At 41.2% G+C, this 16,055-nt stretch overlaps 1 protein-coding gene across 1 annotated transcript; it reads right to left on the minus strand.

The window, feature by feature from the left end:
• Window positions 1–5,978: 5,978 nt before the first annotated feature.
• Window positions 5,979–8,288, minus strand: LOC141601632 (uncharacterized). The gene is made up of 6 exons (XM_074421926.1): window positions 8,121–8,288; window positions 7,790–8,033; window positions 7,102–7,706; window positions 6,705–6,806; window positions 6,549–6,620; window positions 5,979–6,464 (listed from the first exon to the last, which is right to left on the minus strand). The coding sequence occupies exons 1-6, from the start codon at window positions 8,286–8,288 to the stop codon at window positions 5,979–5,981; spliced, it is 1,677 nt and encodes a 558-aa protein (XP_074278027.1).
• Between the last annotated feature and the right edge of the window lie 7,767 nt (window positions 8,289–16,055).

The following is a 16,055-nucleotide window of genomic DNA, read 5'->3' on the forward strand; positions in this document are numbered from 1 at the left end:
CAATTGCCTCCCCGACAACGGCGCCAAAATTTGATACGTCTGTCGTATACCTATCAAAAATAAACTAACTAAACTAACTATATAGCTAGGGAAGCCAGATCGATCTCCTCAGGGAGGCAAGATATCTGTAGAAGTCCGTCTATTTGGTCACAAATGGGGGGGTTGTTTAAATTGGTTTCTAAACTAGAAGGTGTAAAGGAAAGAGAAGTAAAGACAAGAGCAAAAAAGGCAGGAAAATAGATTTAAACTATCAATAGAGAAAGGTCATGTCAGGATTTCGGTTCACTAAGGTAGTTCAGTGACTCAGCTGTAAACAACTTAGACAAATTAATGCGAGACGGATATGGAAAGGTCATTCCGGTCCACTTTCTATCCTAAACTTCCACTAACTTAACTTCCATCCTCGTCAGGGTAGTCTACTGTTCATAGCAGGCCTATTTAGTCCAATCTTCCGATCCAGGATTAATTTTAGCTAGATTAAAGGGATGACTCAGAAGCGTGCACTCAACTAAGTCGGTAAAAATACAGTTAAATTGCTATGGTGACAGACTCTCACAATTAACTCATCTAAACTATTTACTACATCGTCACATTTCTACCGTAGATCCCCTAATCCCAACATGAAAGAAGTTTAGCTACTCATATTGCTATTAATACTATCAAGACTAACAACAGATAAATAACCAGCATTCAACATATTAAAACTATAATTAAATTGCATAAAAGTAAATTAGGGCAGAAAGTAAATGAAGTAAAACAAAAGATTAAAGCAAACAAAAGATCGATTATTATTAAGAGAGGAGAAAGAAATTACAATCGTGCGAATCCGGCGTAAAGAACAATCAAATCCGAGCGAAATAATCCGAGAAATAAAGTTACAGTAGAGAAGGAAAAGCAACGTAATATGTTTACTGTCAAAACTAGAATGATCGATAAAAAGATCCTCAATGACCTAGTTAACACAAGTTTAAATAGAAAACAAACTAAGTCCAACAACTAAAACACACTCACTGGCTAATTAAAGCCCACGTCAAGCTAAATCACTCGATCGAGTAGAATAAATCCACTCGATCGAGCAAAACTCAGGATAATCTACTCGATCGAGTAGAATACTTACTCGATCGAGTAACTCTCTTTTCAGCACTTCTGGATCGAGTAAATAATTACTCGATCGATGAACTGGGGCCATGAAAACCGCTCGATCGAGTGGTAAAACTACTCGATTGAGTCTTCTTCCTTCAAATCAGCCCTCTCTCGTCACCGACTGCCTCGTAAACTGTGCCTTCACGCATTCCAATGCAGTATCTCACTCTGGAAAATCCCGTCTCCTCTAAATGCTTTTAAAAAGGACGAAAAAGGGTACGATTCCACTACTTTCGCGTTCATTTCTACAAAACGGACAAAACGAACCAAAGTAGCCAATTCGGGGCATAATACTATATAAACAGTACAAAAATGCATAGAAATACGTGCTGAAATAGGCTAAAAAGACTATACAATATGCACGTATCATTTGATTTGAACTAAATATGTTAAGTTCATTTCTTTGTAATTAGTCAAGTTTGTCATCGTACTCGGATTAAACCGACATGGTATAAAGAACCATGGATGATTATGAATTATGACTAATATGTTTACAAATGTAAATAAATGAGAGAAATGGTAAATAAAATAAAAGAGTGTTAAAATACCCATTAAAATGTAATTAACCAATAATATCATCGAGTCACGGAATAAACCGTCATGGTATAAGGAACCAAGGATGATTTTTGTAATGGTCAAAATATTTGTCATAAAAATGAATTAAAATGGTAAAAACCGTAAAAGGAAAGAAGTAAAAATAAAAGAAAGTGTTGAAGGAAAGACAAACTCAAACACATTTGAGTCTGACCTGGACACCTCATTGAGGCGCGAGCCTCCTTGCATAGCAAGGGGCTTCTGTCTCAGGCTAAAACTCGGTTTTGGCTCGTCTAACCCGTATTTGAATCGTGTTATGCCTTGTTCATTCTTATAAACTCATAAAAACAGCAAAGACATGAAATAAGTGAGTTTTTTACACCCTCAAACTTACGTGTATTGATGTTTGCAAGGTAGACAACTTTAGAGACGGTTTTCTCGTAGCGACTACTCACGATCAAAGAAGTTTAAAAGAATGCCTTAAAAAAGGATTTTGTTTTGAAAATGAGTTGAAATATGTTGTTAAAAAACATGTTGACTTATGTTGAGTTGGTCGAATGGGTCGGTCGAATGCACGACGACGGTACCAAACAAAATGTGTAAGGCTTGTGTTTACGATCGGTAGGTCGTAAACACGTGTCGATTTTGTGACCTAGGAAGTCGGGTCTAGAAGTTTAAGGGAGAAGGAGGGGGCGGACTCTCGCGTATCCTAGAGAGGTGCACATGAGGGGGTATTTATAGAGAGATATGGGATGGTAGGTTGGTTGAGTTTGCTTGGAGGATAAGGAGGTAGCCCATTGAGGCGCGAGCACCCCTGCTATGCAATGGGGTGCCCTGTCCTTTCAATTTGGACGTGGCCTTTGCTCTATCCATTGTTTGGTTGGTTTGATTTGTGCTATTGAAATGAGATGTCGTGTAACAATATGGGCACCTAATAAGATGATTTTGGGTGTTATTTGAGGTAGGTGTTTTGTGTGCTTGACTCGGGTTTGGCCCATGTGAGTCGGGATTTGAATTTGGAGTCGATTTTTTTGGCCTGGTATCGGTTTTGAATCTAATTAGTGTCATTTTAATGCAAATGGCAAGACAAAACCATTTATGGTATTATTATTGACATTCGAGACTCAGGTTGATTCGGGTTGACTCAGGTTGACTTGAGTTGCGGGTTTCTGAGTCGGTTTTGGGTCCGAAGATGGTTTTTACTCTAAATAGTGTTATTTTAATGCAAATGAAGTTAGAAAACCATTTTTGAAATCATTTTTCATATTCGGGTAATGCATTAAACCGTCTCATGTATAGCCAATCCACGCACGCATATCAAAAACACGTTATAGTCTGATCATCATTTGGTGGTTTTTGGAAGGTGCAGATACTGGGTATCTACAGAGCCCCCACTTTGACTGAGGCTTGGACGGGCGAAAGTCAAAGTACGGCCTCCAGGTCAATCGAAGATTACAACCTGAAGACCTTTGCGACGTCGAGGCGACTCAAAAGGGTTTGAGCCAAAGACCTGCCGTCGGGAAGGGCGACGTCGAGGCAACTCGGGGATTCGAGTCAAGGACCTGTCGTCGGGAACAATTTAGAGTCTGTCGACTTCCGATTCGGGTCGTTTAAAGTCCATTAGACTACGTATAAAGGCTCTTCAGCCATAAGAAGGAGTCATACCTGAGGCATCTTCAGGATATGTCCTTAAGTTGATTCTTTTTTGCACGCAAAGGCTCGCCAGCCGTGTTGAAGGTACGTTTTGAGGCTCGCCAGCCATAGAAAGGAGTCATACCTGAGGCATCTTCGAGATATATCCTTGTATTGCTTCTTGTGTGCGTGCAATGGCTCGCCAGCTATCGATGGTCGAACGATCGACTGTGGGAAATAGTCTGAAACATCGGGCTTATTTTAAGATATTTTTTTTTTGGTGAACTGTGAAATTATATTAATAATAATTAAGAGTTACAAATGTTTGTCACCATACAAATTCACTTTCCCTCACATAATCATAATCAGACAAAGCAAACTAGAGGACGCAAACATTATGTTTTGAACATTCTATGTAGCCTAGCAGTAGCCTGAACATCAGCTAACACCCTACATGGTCGAGGAATTTGGAATTCAATTATGCACTTACTACGCACCGTCCAAATATGATATACCAGAGCAACCATTGCAGCAAGCACCACCTGCTTCTTCAAAAGAGAGCGACAACGCCATTTGAGCCCCCATTCCAATACTCCTGCCAGTGGCATGTTAATATTCAACCAAGTTTTGAAGAGGTCCCAACATTGAGCACTAAACGGGCAGCCATATAAGAGATGATGATGGTCCTCCTAATGAGCCAAGCACATGTCACAGACAGCATCTGCTATAATGCCAAACTTGAGTAATCTGTCCATGGTCATTAGCCTCTGCTAGACAGCAAGCCATACTATAAATGAATGCTTAGGTACATTCATTCTATTCCAGACTAGAGGCCCCCAAATTATCTTCTGTTGATCCCCTTGCAACCAAGCATACCCATTAGAAACTGAGTACTGTCCCTTGTTAGTATCCCAGCTACCATTAACAAATCCAAATTTCAATTGGTCCTTAACCTTGCAAATTTTCCGCCAAGTCCAGCTAGTATTATTGGATGGTTGGTACTCCAGCCACTCCTGATCTTTTATGTAAACATGACTAACCCTTTTAATCTAAAGATGATCAGCCTTGCTCACCAGCCACCACACATATTTCCCAATCAGTGCCACATTCCAAAGCCTGCAATTAATGATGCCCAAACCATCATATTTTTTATCCCTACAGACTTTCTCCCATGACACCGGAGGAGACTTAGAAAACTGATCACCTCCACTCCATAGGTAGTTTCTGTAAATTCTCTTTATCCTATCAATGACCGTCAGAGGAATGATAAAGTTTCTAGACCAAAAACAATGGAGTTGAGATAAGACAGCTTGCACAAGTACCAGCCTGCCAGCATAACTAAGTTTTCTAGCCCCCCAATTCCTAATCCTCAAAACAACCTTCTCAACTAATCTTGAGCAATCCCCAATGGCCATTCTTTTATGAGAAATAGGTATACCTAGGTATCTAAAAGGGAACTGTCCCTCTTTGAATCCAGATATTTTGAGGATATCATGACCAGTCTGCTCATCAATGCCATTGAAATAAATTTCAGACTTCTCACAATTCATCTCAAGGCTAGATGCAACAGAAAAGGTTGAAAATGCTCTTAACAGTACAGTAATAGAAGCTTTATCACCTCTGCAAAACATTAATAGGTTGTCTGCAAAGCAAAGATGAGTCAGCTTCAGAGCCCTACACAGAGGACGGTAGCTGAAGACCACATTGTCAGTGACATTAGCTAAGACCCTGCTAAGGTATTCCATGCACACAGTGAACAATAAAGGGGACAATGGATCCCCTTGTCTGATGCCCCATTTCCCTTGGAAGTACCCAAAGCTGGTGCCATTCAGAGATAGAGTATACCAAGGAGTGGACACACAAGCCATGATCCACTGAATCACCTTTGAAGGGAATTTTAAAGCTTGCAGCATCTGTCTAATGAATGCCCACTCAATGGAATCATATGCCTTCTTTAGGTCAATTTTCATGAGGCATCTGGGAGAGCATGTTTTTCTTTTGTATAATCTGACTAAATCCTAGCAAATTAATATGTTGTCTACAATATCCCTCCCCTTAATGAAAGCACTTTGGTTCTCACTCACCACATCAGGTAACACCTTAGCCAATCTACTACAAATGACCTTGGAAATAACCTTATAGACCACATTGCAGCATGCAATTGGTCTAAAATCAGCTACTGTCTCAGGTCTGTCTTTCTTAGGAATCAAAGTGATGGTAGTTGTATTCAGCTAGGTAAGCATCTTGCCTGAGCTAAAAAATTCCTGAACAGCAGATACCAGATCCTTCCCAACCACCTCATAAGAGTCCTTAAAAAACTGAGAACTAAACCCATCAGGCCCTGGAGCTTCCAATGCAGGGATAGAGTACAAGGCATCATGAATCTCCTGAGCAGTAATCTCAGCTGTCAACAATTGACAATGAGCTTCAGTAACCAACCTCCCCATCCTGACAGTAGGGACATGAACCATCTGGACAGATTTGCTGGACCCCAAAAGCTTCTTGTAATACTCCACAAAGACCTCCTCAATGGCACTGGCAGAGGTGTTCTTAATGCCTCCCATGTCCAGAATACTTAACACTCTATTATGCAGTCTTCTTGCTTTAATAACACCATGAAAATAATGGGTGTTATCATCCCCTTCATCAAGCCATTGTGCCTTAGCTTTCTAAGCAAGAAAGCTTCTTCTAGCATCCGCTCTCTCTTGATAGACCAGAGCAGCATTATGAGCCTCTTGCTGCAAACTAATATTGAAGGGATCAAGATGCAGCTTTCTCTGAGCATTGTGCAGCAGCATAAGAGCAACTTTAGTGGTAGTTTCAATATTGGAGTAAGCATAATGGTTAAGATCTTTCAGAGGCTTTTTCAAAGCCTTCAATTTCTTCACAAATTGGAACATTTTGAAGCCAGGCACCTGCTGTTCCCAAATCCTCTTGACAACAGATATAAACTCAGGATCCTTTCCCCACATGTTGAAATATTTAAAACTGCCTTTCCTATATCCACCCTTAGGATTCAGAACCATTGTGCATGGGCAATGGTCAAATAACCCCTCAGGGTGAAACATAGTGATAGTGTCCTGAAACCGCAGTAGCCATTCATCATTAACCATTGCTCTATCAATCCTGCTGAAGACCATGTCCCCAGCCTCATGCTTATTGTTCCAGGTATAATAAGCACCATGAGCAGGAATATCTCTAATCTCACACTTATCAATACATTACTGAAAGTCCCTCACCTCAGCATCTGAGACCTCAGAACCAATTCTCTCATTCATAGCCAAAACATTATTAAAGTCCCCCATGACTACCTAGGGCCCAGTAACCATTGTTTTCATATGAGTAAGAGCCTGCCACAATGTCACTCTCTCAGCTAGTCTATTAAACCCATATACCAGTGACAGCCACCAAACCTCACCAGTAGGCAGAAAAGTAACACGGGCATTTATAACTTGAGCAGCTTTGTTAAGAACCTCCACTTTATAGTGTATAGCATTCTAAATAAGCCAGATTCTCCCTCCCTCATGACAACAATTATTATTCACCATAGCCCAGTGTAAACCCAAGCCTTGATTTACTTTATTAATAGAGCAACTCCTAACCCTAGTTTCAATTAAACCAAAAAGACCTACATTATTAGAATGCAGAAACTATCTAATATCCTTCTGCTTATTCACATTATTCATCCCACGTACATTCCAAAATCCAATGCTACCCATTTTCAATGCTTAGTTGTTCCCCTCCCAAATCCTCCTGAATCACTTATCTATATTGCATAGAGTGTTTAAGGACCTCCATAAAACTTCTCCCTCCTGTCCCTACTTGAGTCCCTCCTTGCCTAGTCAACCTAGTAAGTATCCTAGCAGAAGAGAATGGAGTAAAAGAAATAGGAATTGGAGTAACTAGTCTAGTAGGCACAATGGAAGCTATCTCCTGACTCATAGGGGCTACTGGTGGATCAGGATCAGGAATGACTACTACAGTATCAGTAGCTGGTTTAGGTACCCATTGCTTCCTGATCTTACCCTTCCCATTAGCCTGTTTTTTCCTACAATCCCTACCAAAGTGACCAAGCCCTTTACATTCAGAGCAAATGACAGGTTTCCATTCATAATGGACAATCTGCCTATGATCAATCCCCAATTCATCAGTAAACTCAATCACATCAGGTAGATCCTTTCTCATCTTAACCTCAACCATAATCCTAGCATGTCCAATGAATGTTTTGAGTAAGGTGTTACTATCACAACGAATAGGTTTCCCAACCAGTCTTGCAATCTTATTCAGAGCATTCCCCCAAAACTTCAATGGAAGGCCATAAAACCTAATCCAGATGTGTACGACATCAAGTGCTTCTCTAACAAGCTTAACTTGTGGTGTCCACTCTTTGACTACCACTGGTTTGTTGTCAAAAAACACAGGTCCTGATTAAAATACCCTCACTTCGTCGCTTCAGTTTTAAAACGAACAAGAAATATACCATTAGAGTGAAAAGAAATCTGATCATATTCAGTATATCCCCATACCCGTTTAACAAACCCTTCCACAACTTTAAACGGTCGGTTAGCTCCTAACACATAGCAATATACAGCCGTGGACCAATATGCTAATTCATTCTCAACATCAGTATCAGACAGTTGGAGACGACTTACCCTTGAAGACTCAGGCGACTGCGGCTGGTTCGAAACTTCCGTCCAGTCACTACCATCATCTGAAGCCTCCTCCTAAATTGAATCCATCCCACTATGAAGATTGAATAGACGGATACCAGAGCTTAAACCCCGAGCGTGCCCTTCCAACCGAGGAATAGCCAGAAGACCATCATCATCAGGATCCAACACCTGATACCTCGATCCATTAATTCTATTATTAGGCGTAATACTATTATTTGGTGTATTTTTTCGATTTTGTGTAATATTATTTGTTATTATTCTAATTCCTCTACTAGTTTTAGGTTTGTTACGCTTTTGTCTCGCCATTGCTGAACAATCACAGAAACAAACCTAAAAAATCGCTTTCTCTCTCATCGCCATTGATGTCAGTTGACCCATATTTTCTTCTTCTTTTTATTGAAGAAGAAAATATGTTCGGCTAGGGAGCGACAAACTCCAACTTGCTGGAGGTCCTAAATGAACCCCGTGGGGATAAACCATCAAAGCAAGGCTCTCTAGAAAACCATTTAGGGAGAGCGCTGCGTCGGGATCATGAATGATGTTGTGAGGATCTGTGAAAGACCCTTGTGACTTCCATTTGAAAATCGGCACTCGCTGGGGAGTTATAAACTTCTCAAGACTCGCCGGGGATATGAGTTGCTGCTCGTTGGGAGGTAGTGTATGACATGTAATCGACGTGGTTAAAGCCCTTGGACTTGACCGGTCGGCATTTATTGGGAAGAACTGAGTACCAAGTTGGAGTGCGTTTTTCTTCTCAAGATTATCTGCATGGATAGTGTCCAAATAAATCCGCAGTCGCATAGACAAGCATGTAGCACGCAAGTGTATAGGCACATAAGCACATAAGCATGTAAGCAATTAGCACGTAATATCCCGCGTGAGGGGAGATAGGAGTTTTGAAAGTTGTGAAGCTTAAAATAGAGTATTGTTGCTCGCAGATCCGTGATTTGATAGACTGGAGACACGTGACCGTTATGACATTAACGCATACGGACGCATACTGACAGAATGACAAACAGGCAATCATGAACGTGATACAAAGCCGGTATCGACATGACACAGGGGTGACTCTGACAGACTTTGCACATGTAAGTGCAACTCCCAGACAAGAAAGGGTGACAGGGCGTATCAAATCCCTGAGGTAGTGTAACACCCCCATACTCCGAGTGCCTTACCAGGACCACTCAGGTATGAAGACATCACCATCTCGGTTGCCCGAGGTATGATAATCAAATAGACAAAACAGAAACAATATTTATTATAAGTAATTTAATGAATAAGTACAATCCAAACTGTACGTAAAATACAACTGTTCTCAAACTATAAACCAACTGAAAGGAACTGTTCTAATAAACACAGCGGAAGACTAAAGACTCTGATATGTGATGACTCCATCCCAGCTAGATCCCACGCGTATCCAAGATATACTTGTCAAGCAACTGCTCACCACCCCCGAATGGATCACCACAGTTTTTAAAACATTCAAACGGGGTCAGTACTAATCACACAATCAATAAAGATAACAACAATAAGATAACAGACAGCTGAACTGTCACACACACACACACACCACCAGCTCCCATCATCTCAATCTTGACGTCCACTTTGGACCCGACCACGCCAGATGGGGGACCGCAGCCGTTCCCACCTAAGCCCCGCTCATCGTACGAGCGATAACCCTGTCCATTAATGTGCACATCCCCTTTCGTGGCGGGTTCCACGAAGGGCGAAACTAGGGCGTGAAGTCACTCCCGCAAGTGACCCCACTCGGTAGAGAACGCATCTCGAGAATCACAGACAACCAATCACAATCACAATCACAATCACAATTATCAAACCAAACAACTAATTACAAAGACATCACCAATATCCCATTATGGGACTAATACGAGTAGGAAATCCTACCCGGAAAGCACAACAAGCGGACGGTATCTACAAATATCAAAACGCCTCTTCTACGAATCCTCCTCCTATCATATAGCACATAAAGACTACCAATCACTTACTACTCATAAAACCCCCAATCTCTAAATTAGGGTTTAACCAAACTTAGCAAAACATTATAAAAATTGTATTAAAAGCTTACCCTCGACGCAAGGAACTCAACGATACGAACTACGACACGAATCTGACCGTCGAACTCCGGGAATTGCTAAAGATGCGATTAGGAAGATGAATGACTGCTTTCTCTCTTAAACAGGTTTTAGGTTTTGGTAAAAGTGTTTTAAAACAATGACGATTATGTTTAAATACCTTAATCGCATAATTAACAAAACCCGAGAAAAACTCCCGTCAAACCTGGACACTCGATCGAGTACCCAAGGTACTCGATCGAGTACCCCTTACTCGATCGAGTACCCTAGCTACTCGATCGAGTACCCAACAGTCGAAACTATTTTATTTCGCAACTTGCCCTTACTCGACAGAGTAAGGGCTACTCGATAGAGTACCCCAAGATCATAATTATTGTAACAACCTCTCACAACCGTATTTATATGTCTTGGGGTACTCTATCGAGTAGCCCTTACTCTGTCGAGTAAGGGCAAGTTGCGAAATAAAATAGTTTCTGACTGTTAGTACTCGATCGAGTAGCTAGGGTACTGATCGAGTAGGTACTGATCGAGTACCTTGGGTACTGATCGAGTGTCCTATTATTTTGGGGAGTTTTTCTGTTTTGTTAATTATGCGATTAAGGTATTTAAACATAATCGTCATTGTTTTAAAACACTTTTACCAAAACCTAAAACCTGTTTAAGAGAGAAAGCAAATATTCATCTTCCTAATCGCATCCTTAGCAATTCCCTGAGTTCGACGGTCGCCCGTGTCGTAGTTCGTATCGTTGAGTTCCTTGCGTCGAGGGTAAGCTTTTAATACAATTTTTATAATGTTTGCTAAGTTTGGTTAAACCCTAATTTAGAGATTGGGGGTTTTATGAGTAGTAAGTGATTGGTAGTCTTTATGTGCTATATGATAGGAGGAGGATTCGTAGAAGAGGCGTTTTGATACAAATTGCGTAGATACCGTCCTCATTGTTGTGCTTTCCAGGATTTCCTACTCGCATTAGTCCCATAATGGGATATTGGTGATGTGCTGTAATTAGTTGTTTGGTTTGATAATTGTGATTGTGATTGTGATTGTGATTGGTTGTCCGTGATTCTCGAGATGCGTTTCCTACCGAGTGGGGTCACTTGCGGGAGTGACTTCACGCCCTAGTTTCGCCCTTCGTGGAACCCGCCACGAAAGGGGATGTGCACATTAATGGACAGGTTATCGCCGTACGATGAGCGGGGCATAGGTGGGAACGATCGCGTCCCCATCATCGCAGGTGGGTCCAAAGGGATGTCAAGATTGAGATGATGGGAGCCGGTGGTGTGTGTGTGTGTGACAACAAATGCCTCATTATCTTATTGTTGTTATCTTTATTGATTGTGTGATTAGTACTCGACCCGTTTGAATGTTTTAAAACTCGTGGTGATCCATTCGGGGTGGTGAGCAAGCTGCTTGATGTGACATATCTTGATACGCGTGGATCTAGTCGGGATGGAGTCATCACATATCGTAGTCTTTAGTCTTCCGCGGTGTTTATTAGAACAGTTCCTTTCAGTTGGTTTATAGTTTGAGAACAGATTGTATTTTACGTGATTGGGGTTTGTAATGTAATCACTTAAACTTATTTAATAAAGTATGTTTCTTCATTGTCTTATGATTATCATGCCTCGGGTAACCGAGATGGTAGCATCCTTATACCTGAGTGGTCCTGGTAAGGCACTTGGAGTATGGGGGTGTTACAGGTAGAAGGTCCACTGAGCTGGAGGGAACATGAATTGATTATCTTCTCCAGACATCTTTACCCCTTTTTGCTTGTTTGAGATACCTTCTCGAGTTTTGATAATTCGGAGAGCAGAACCAAGACTTTGTCATCGTCCGAACTGAGCAATAGGCTATGGGAGGTTTTATTTTGGACTGTAGTTGAGACTCAAAAGATGTTTGAGGATAAAGGATGGGTGGCATCTCGAAAGAGAAGCCCCAGAGTGAGAAGGTGGGAATTTGACAAAAACAAGGAATGGGCGACGTCTTAAGGAAGAAGCCCCCAGAAAAGAGGTATAATATTAATCTTTGCAGCTTGGTGGGCTACTTTTGAGGATTGCTGTTAATGGTTCAGATTGATATGGGTGTGTGGATGTGTCCTTGTTGGGGGACTGCCTACGTATTCGTGTGTTTGCGAAATCAAATCAGATCGTAGTTCTGAGCTGGTTACTGAGGATTGAAAATGTTGTGAAAGGAGTATGCGGTGGTGCCCTTGTAATAGGACTGCCTACGTATTCGCGTGTTTGCGAAATCAAACCAGATTGTAGTTCTGAATGTGTGTTGATAATTGATTTTGAGTTGTATGGTTGTGTCCTTGAAGGACTGCCTACATATTCACGTGAAGTGAAATCAAACCAGATCGTAGTTCTGAATGTGTGCCTAAGCGAGTTGTTAGGACCTTAAAGTGTGAGGGTCACGACGGTAAATGCCGTTTGGTGACTCGAAAATTGATTTGAGAGGATTCCCCTCGATCATGAATCGAAGATGTGTAATTTGTGAAAAATGTTCCTTATCATGTGAGCACACTAAAAAGTGGACCCTAAGGGTAGACTAGGTATACCCGTTCTCGGTAGCAAAGCATTCGAGGACTCCGTATCTGGGTCAGGGTGAAAATGGCTTCGACATCATGGAATGTGCAGCTTGGTAATGATAGGTTTTTTTGACATATAAAAATCTGGAGTTGAGGGTCACGACGGTGAATTCCGTTTGGTGACTCGAAAGTTGATTGGAGAGAAATCCCTCTTGATCATGAATCGAAGAGGCACAGTTTGTGAAAATATTTCTTGTTATGTGAGCACACTAAATAGTGGACTCTAAGAATGAATTATACATGTCCCGTTCCGGGGAGCAATGTATTTTTGAAGACTCCGTATCTGGGTCAAGGTGAAAATTGCTTCGACATTATAGAATGTGGAGCCTGGTAATAAGAGGTTTGTTTGACAGATAAAAATCTGGAGGTTGTATTTGTGGTGTTTAGGCCGATGGGTTACGGCTTGTAATGTGGTGCGGAATGGGGTCTCCGGCTTGATGTGGCCTGTGAACGAAATGGTTGGTAAACAATGTGGGATCAGAATCCCATGTCTGGACCTTAAAGGTTAAGGTGTGATATTACGAGCTTTAGGGGAATCCTCAGAAGCCTAGATAGGTCTCCCTGTAGCAGTCTCTAGAAGGACTTAGGGGTGAAGCAGTGTTGGTTGTGATCTTGAGGGAAATCCACAGGATCTTAGATAGGTCTCCTTGTAACAGTCTCTTGAAGGACTTAAAGGTGAAGTAGTGTTGGTTGAGGTTTTGGTGTTTTGGAATCGTCGGTCCGGGATTTGGTGTGTTGGACTCATTGGTCCTGGATTTTGTGTGTTGGACTCATGGGTCCTGGGCTTTGGACTTGTTGGTCCTGGACTTGGTATTTTGGACTTATTGGTCCTAGGGTTTGGACTTGTTGGTCCTGGACTTGGTGTTTTGGACTCCTTGGTCCGGGAATTTGTATGTTGGACTCATGGGTCATGGGCTTTGGACTTGTTGGTCCTGGACTTGGTGTTTAGGACTTATTGGTCATGGGGTTTGGACTTGTTAGTCCTGGACTTGGTGTTTTCGACTTATTGGTCCTAGGCTTTGGACTTGTTGGTCCTGGACTTGGTATTTTGGACTTATTGGTCATGGGCTTTGGACTTGTTGGTCCTGGACTTGGTGTTTTGGACTTATTGGTCCTGGGCTTTGGGCTTGTTGGTCCGAGGTTTGAAAAATGACAGTTTTTAATTCCGTCATTTGAGTCTTTGTGAAGATAACGAATTTGAATTCCGTTATTTCATTTTCATGAAAAGTGACGGTTTTTAATTCCGTCATTTGAAATTGTGGGAATATAACGAATTTTTAGTTTCGCTATTTCGTTTTTGTTTGAAAAGGACGGTTTTAAATTCTGTCGTTTGGAATTGTGAGAAAATAACGAATTTTTAATTCTGTTATTTATTTTTCTGAAAAGTGACGGTTTTTAAATCCGTCAATGAAGTTGTGGGAAAATAACGAATTTGAATTTCGCTATTTCGTTTTTGTTTGTTTGAAAAAGGACGGTTTTTAATTCCATCGTTTGAAATTTGTGAAAATAGCGAATTTGAATTTCGCTATTTCTTTTTTTTTTTTTTTGAAAAGGACGGTTTTTAATTCCGTCATTGAAATTTGTAAAATAGTGAACTTGAATTTCACTATTTCGTTTTTGTGATTTGAAAATGACGGTTTTTAATTCCGTCGTTGAAATTTGTGAAAATAGCGAATTTGAATTTCACTATTTTGTTTTTGTTTTGAAAATGACTTTAGCCGGGTTTTGCTTTGGCTATGGCTTTGGTTTTTGCTTTTGTTTTGGCTTGGATCTATTGGTTCTTTGCTGTCCTTTGTTCGAGGATGGTGAAGGTGCAGGCGGGGATGTACCCGGTGGTGAGAGGCCGATTCTTTGTGGTGGGACGTTTTTTTGTGGGGAATGGGGTTGCCTTCCGTCATTGATCATGAACAAGGAGATGTTCTGGTTTGTTATCTAGGTTCGTCGTAGAATCCCTTTGATAGAAGCTCGTTCGAAATAGGGTGCTAATGAAAGGTTTTTATTGCCAGACATGGAATAGGTAAAGAGATGGACACGGAGTTTCGGGTCCTTTGCTTACTCGGTACGGAACGTCACTCGAGTGTACTCACATTGAATTGGAACATGTTGTTTGTTTTAAATCAATTCTCAAATCAATTCTCGTTGTCAACGGAAAATGGTAAAGAGGAGAATATATGATAGTTGGAAATTGTGCTTTTATTTAGATAAATAAGAGGAGAGCACAGACCCGATTAATACATGTGACTTATGGGGACAGCCCCCAGTTTGTCACTCAGGAATAAAAGGATAGACACTAGGATAGATATGAGAAAGCCTAAGACTCGGACTCGGACTAGGACTTCAACTCGATCTCAGATACAAACTCCTAATTACCACTTTCCTCCTCGAAGATCTCCTTCGTGGCATCCAGCGGCTTGAATGTCGGGTCTTGAGCATTGACCCACTTGAGCAATTCACTCTTGTTGTTTGAGATGATATGAGGACAATAGTCCATAAGGTTTTCATCTCCTTGCAGAAAGAGATGTTCATTACGGTTGTTTTCATCACTTGCCCGATTGGTTGTAGCTTCCCTTCAGTCACAAGCTTTTGAAGAGCTGCGACATAGGTTGTGTTGAGTCTAGTGAATGTCCTTTGAGAATGTTCAACCTTACTATTTTACTCAAGACATCCGGGAGGATTGTCTTGACTGAGAGGTGCGACTATGATTTTGCTAGCTTCGATCATATCTTGAATGACATGTCCCTTACCTTGATGGTATTGGCAATAATTATTACCATCTTAGAATCGGTTTCTCTTGTGATCTGGTGGGTCCGGAGTCGGACCAGTGGGTTGCAGCATTCCTTCTGAAGCAAGTATCCCCAGAGCGGTGCCATATGTTATTCCCAGATCGGTGAATACCCTTTGAGGTTTTCCCATGATTCCATCATTGGTGTTTTTTGGTATGTTTTTGTGAGTTTTGTTTTTGTTTTTGATTTTGTCAATCCTGGGCGGAAACAGGATTTGGTCATTGTCAATGGACAGTTTTGAGGAAATTGCTTGGTATTTTGAAGGGGAGTTTGGTGAGGCAATTTCATGTTCTTTGTTGGTGGGTTCGTGGATGTTGGAACCATCGGACAATTCCTCATTCTCATCACTCATTGGCTGGTGAATGGAGGGTTGGTTTTCTTCTTGGTGGTTAGGTTTATTTTTGGTATTACCATACCTTTTATCCCAAATTAGCTACCCGGGTGTTCAAATAATCGATAGCCACTTGCAGCTTTGAGAATATGTTGTTGATGGAAATGGAGAGCATCATTATAGCACTTTGTATGCCATCCTCATCAATTGCATGAATTTTCTCATCGTCAGGAGAGATGAGGAGAGAGCAGTGTAGGGAAGATTCCTGACTGTGTCCAATA

This window comes from Silene latifolia, chromosome 9 (genome assembly GCF_048544455.1).
Source record: "Silene latifolia isolate original U9 population chromosome 9, ASM4854445v1, whole genome shotgun sequence".
Taxonomy (NCBI): domain Eukaryota; kingdom Viridiplantae; phylum Streptophyta; class Magnoliopsida; order Caryophyllales; family Caryophyllaceae; genus Silene; species Silene latifolia.

Coding starts and splice junctions, on each gene's coding strand:
- LOC141601632 (XM_074421926.1), bottom strand. CDS start 8,288: ATGGCGAGACAAAAGCGTAACAAACCTAAAACTAGTAGAGGAATTAGA. Junction 8,034..8,120: donor CTGATGATGATGGTCTTCTG/GCTATTCCTCGG, acceptor GATTCAATTTAG/GAGGAGGCTTCAGATGATGG. Junction 6,807..7,101: donor GAGGGAGAAGTTTTATGGAG/GTCCTTAAACAC, acceptor TGGCTTATTTAG/AATGCTATACACTATAAAGT.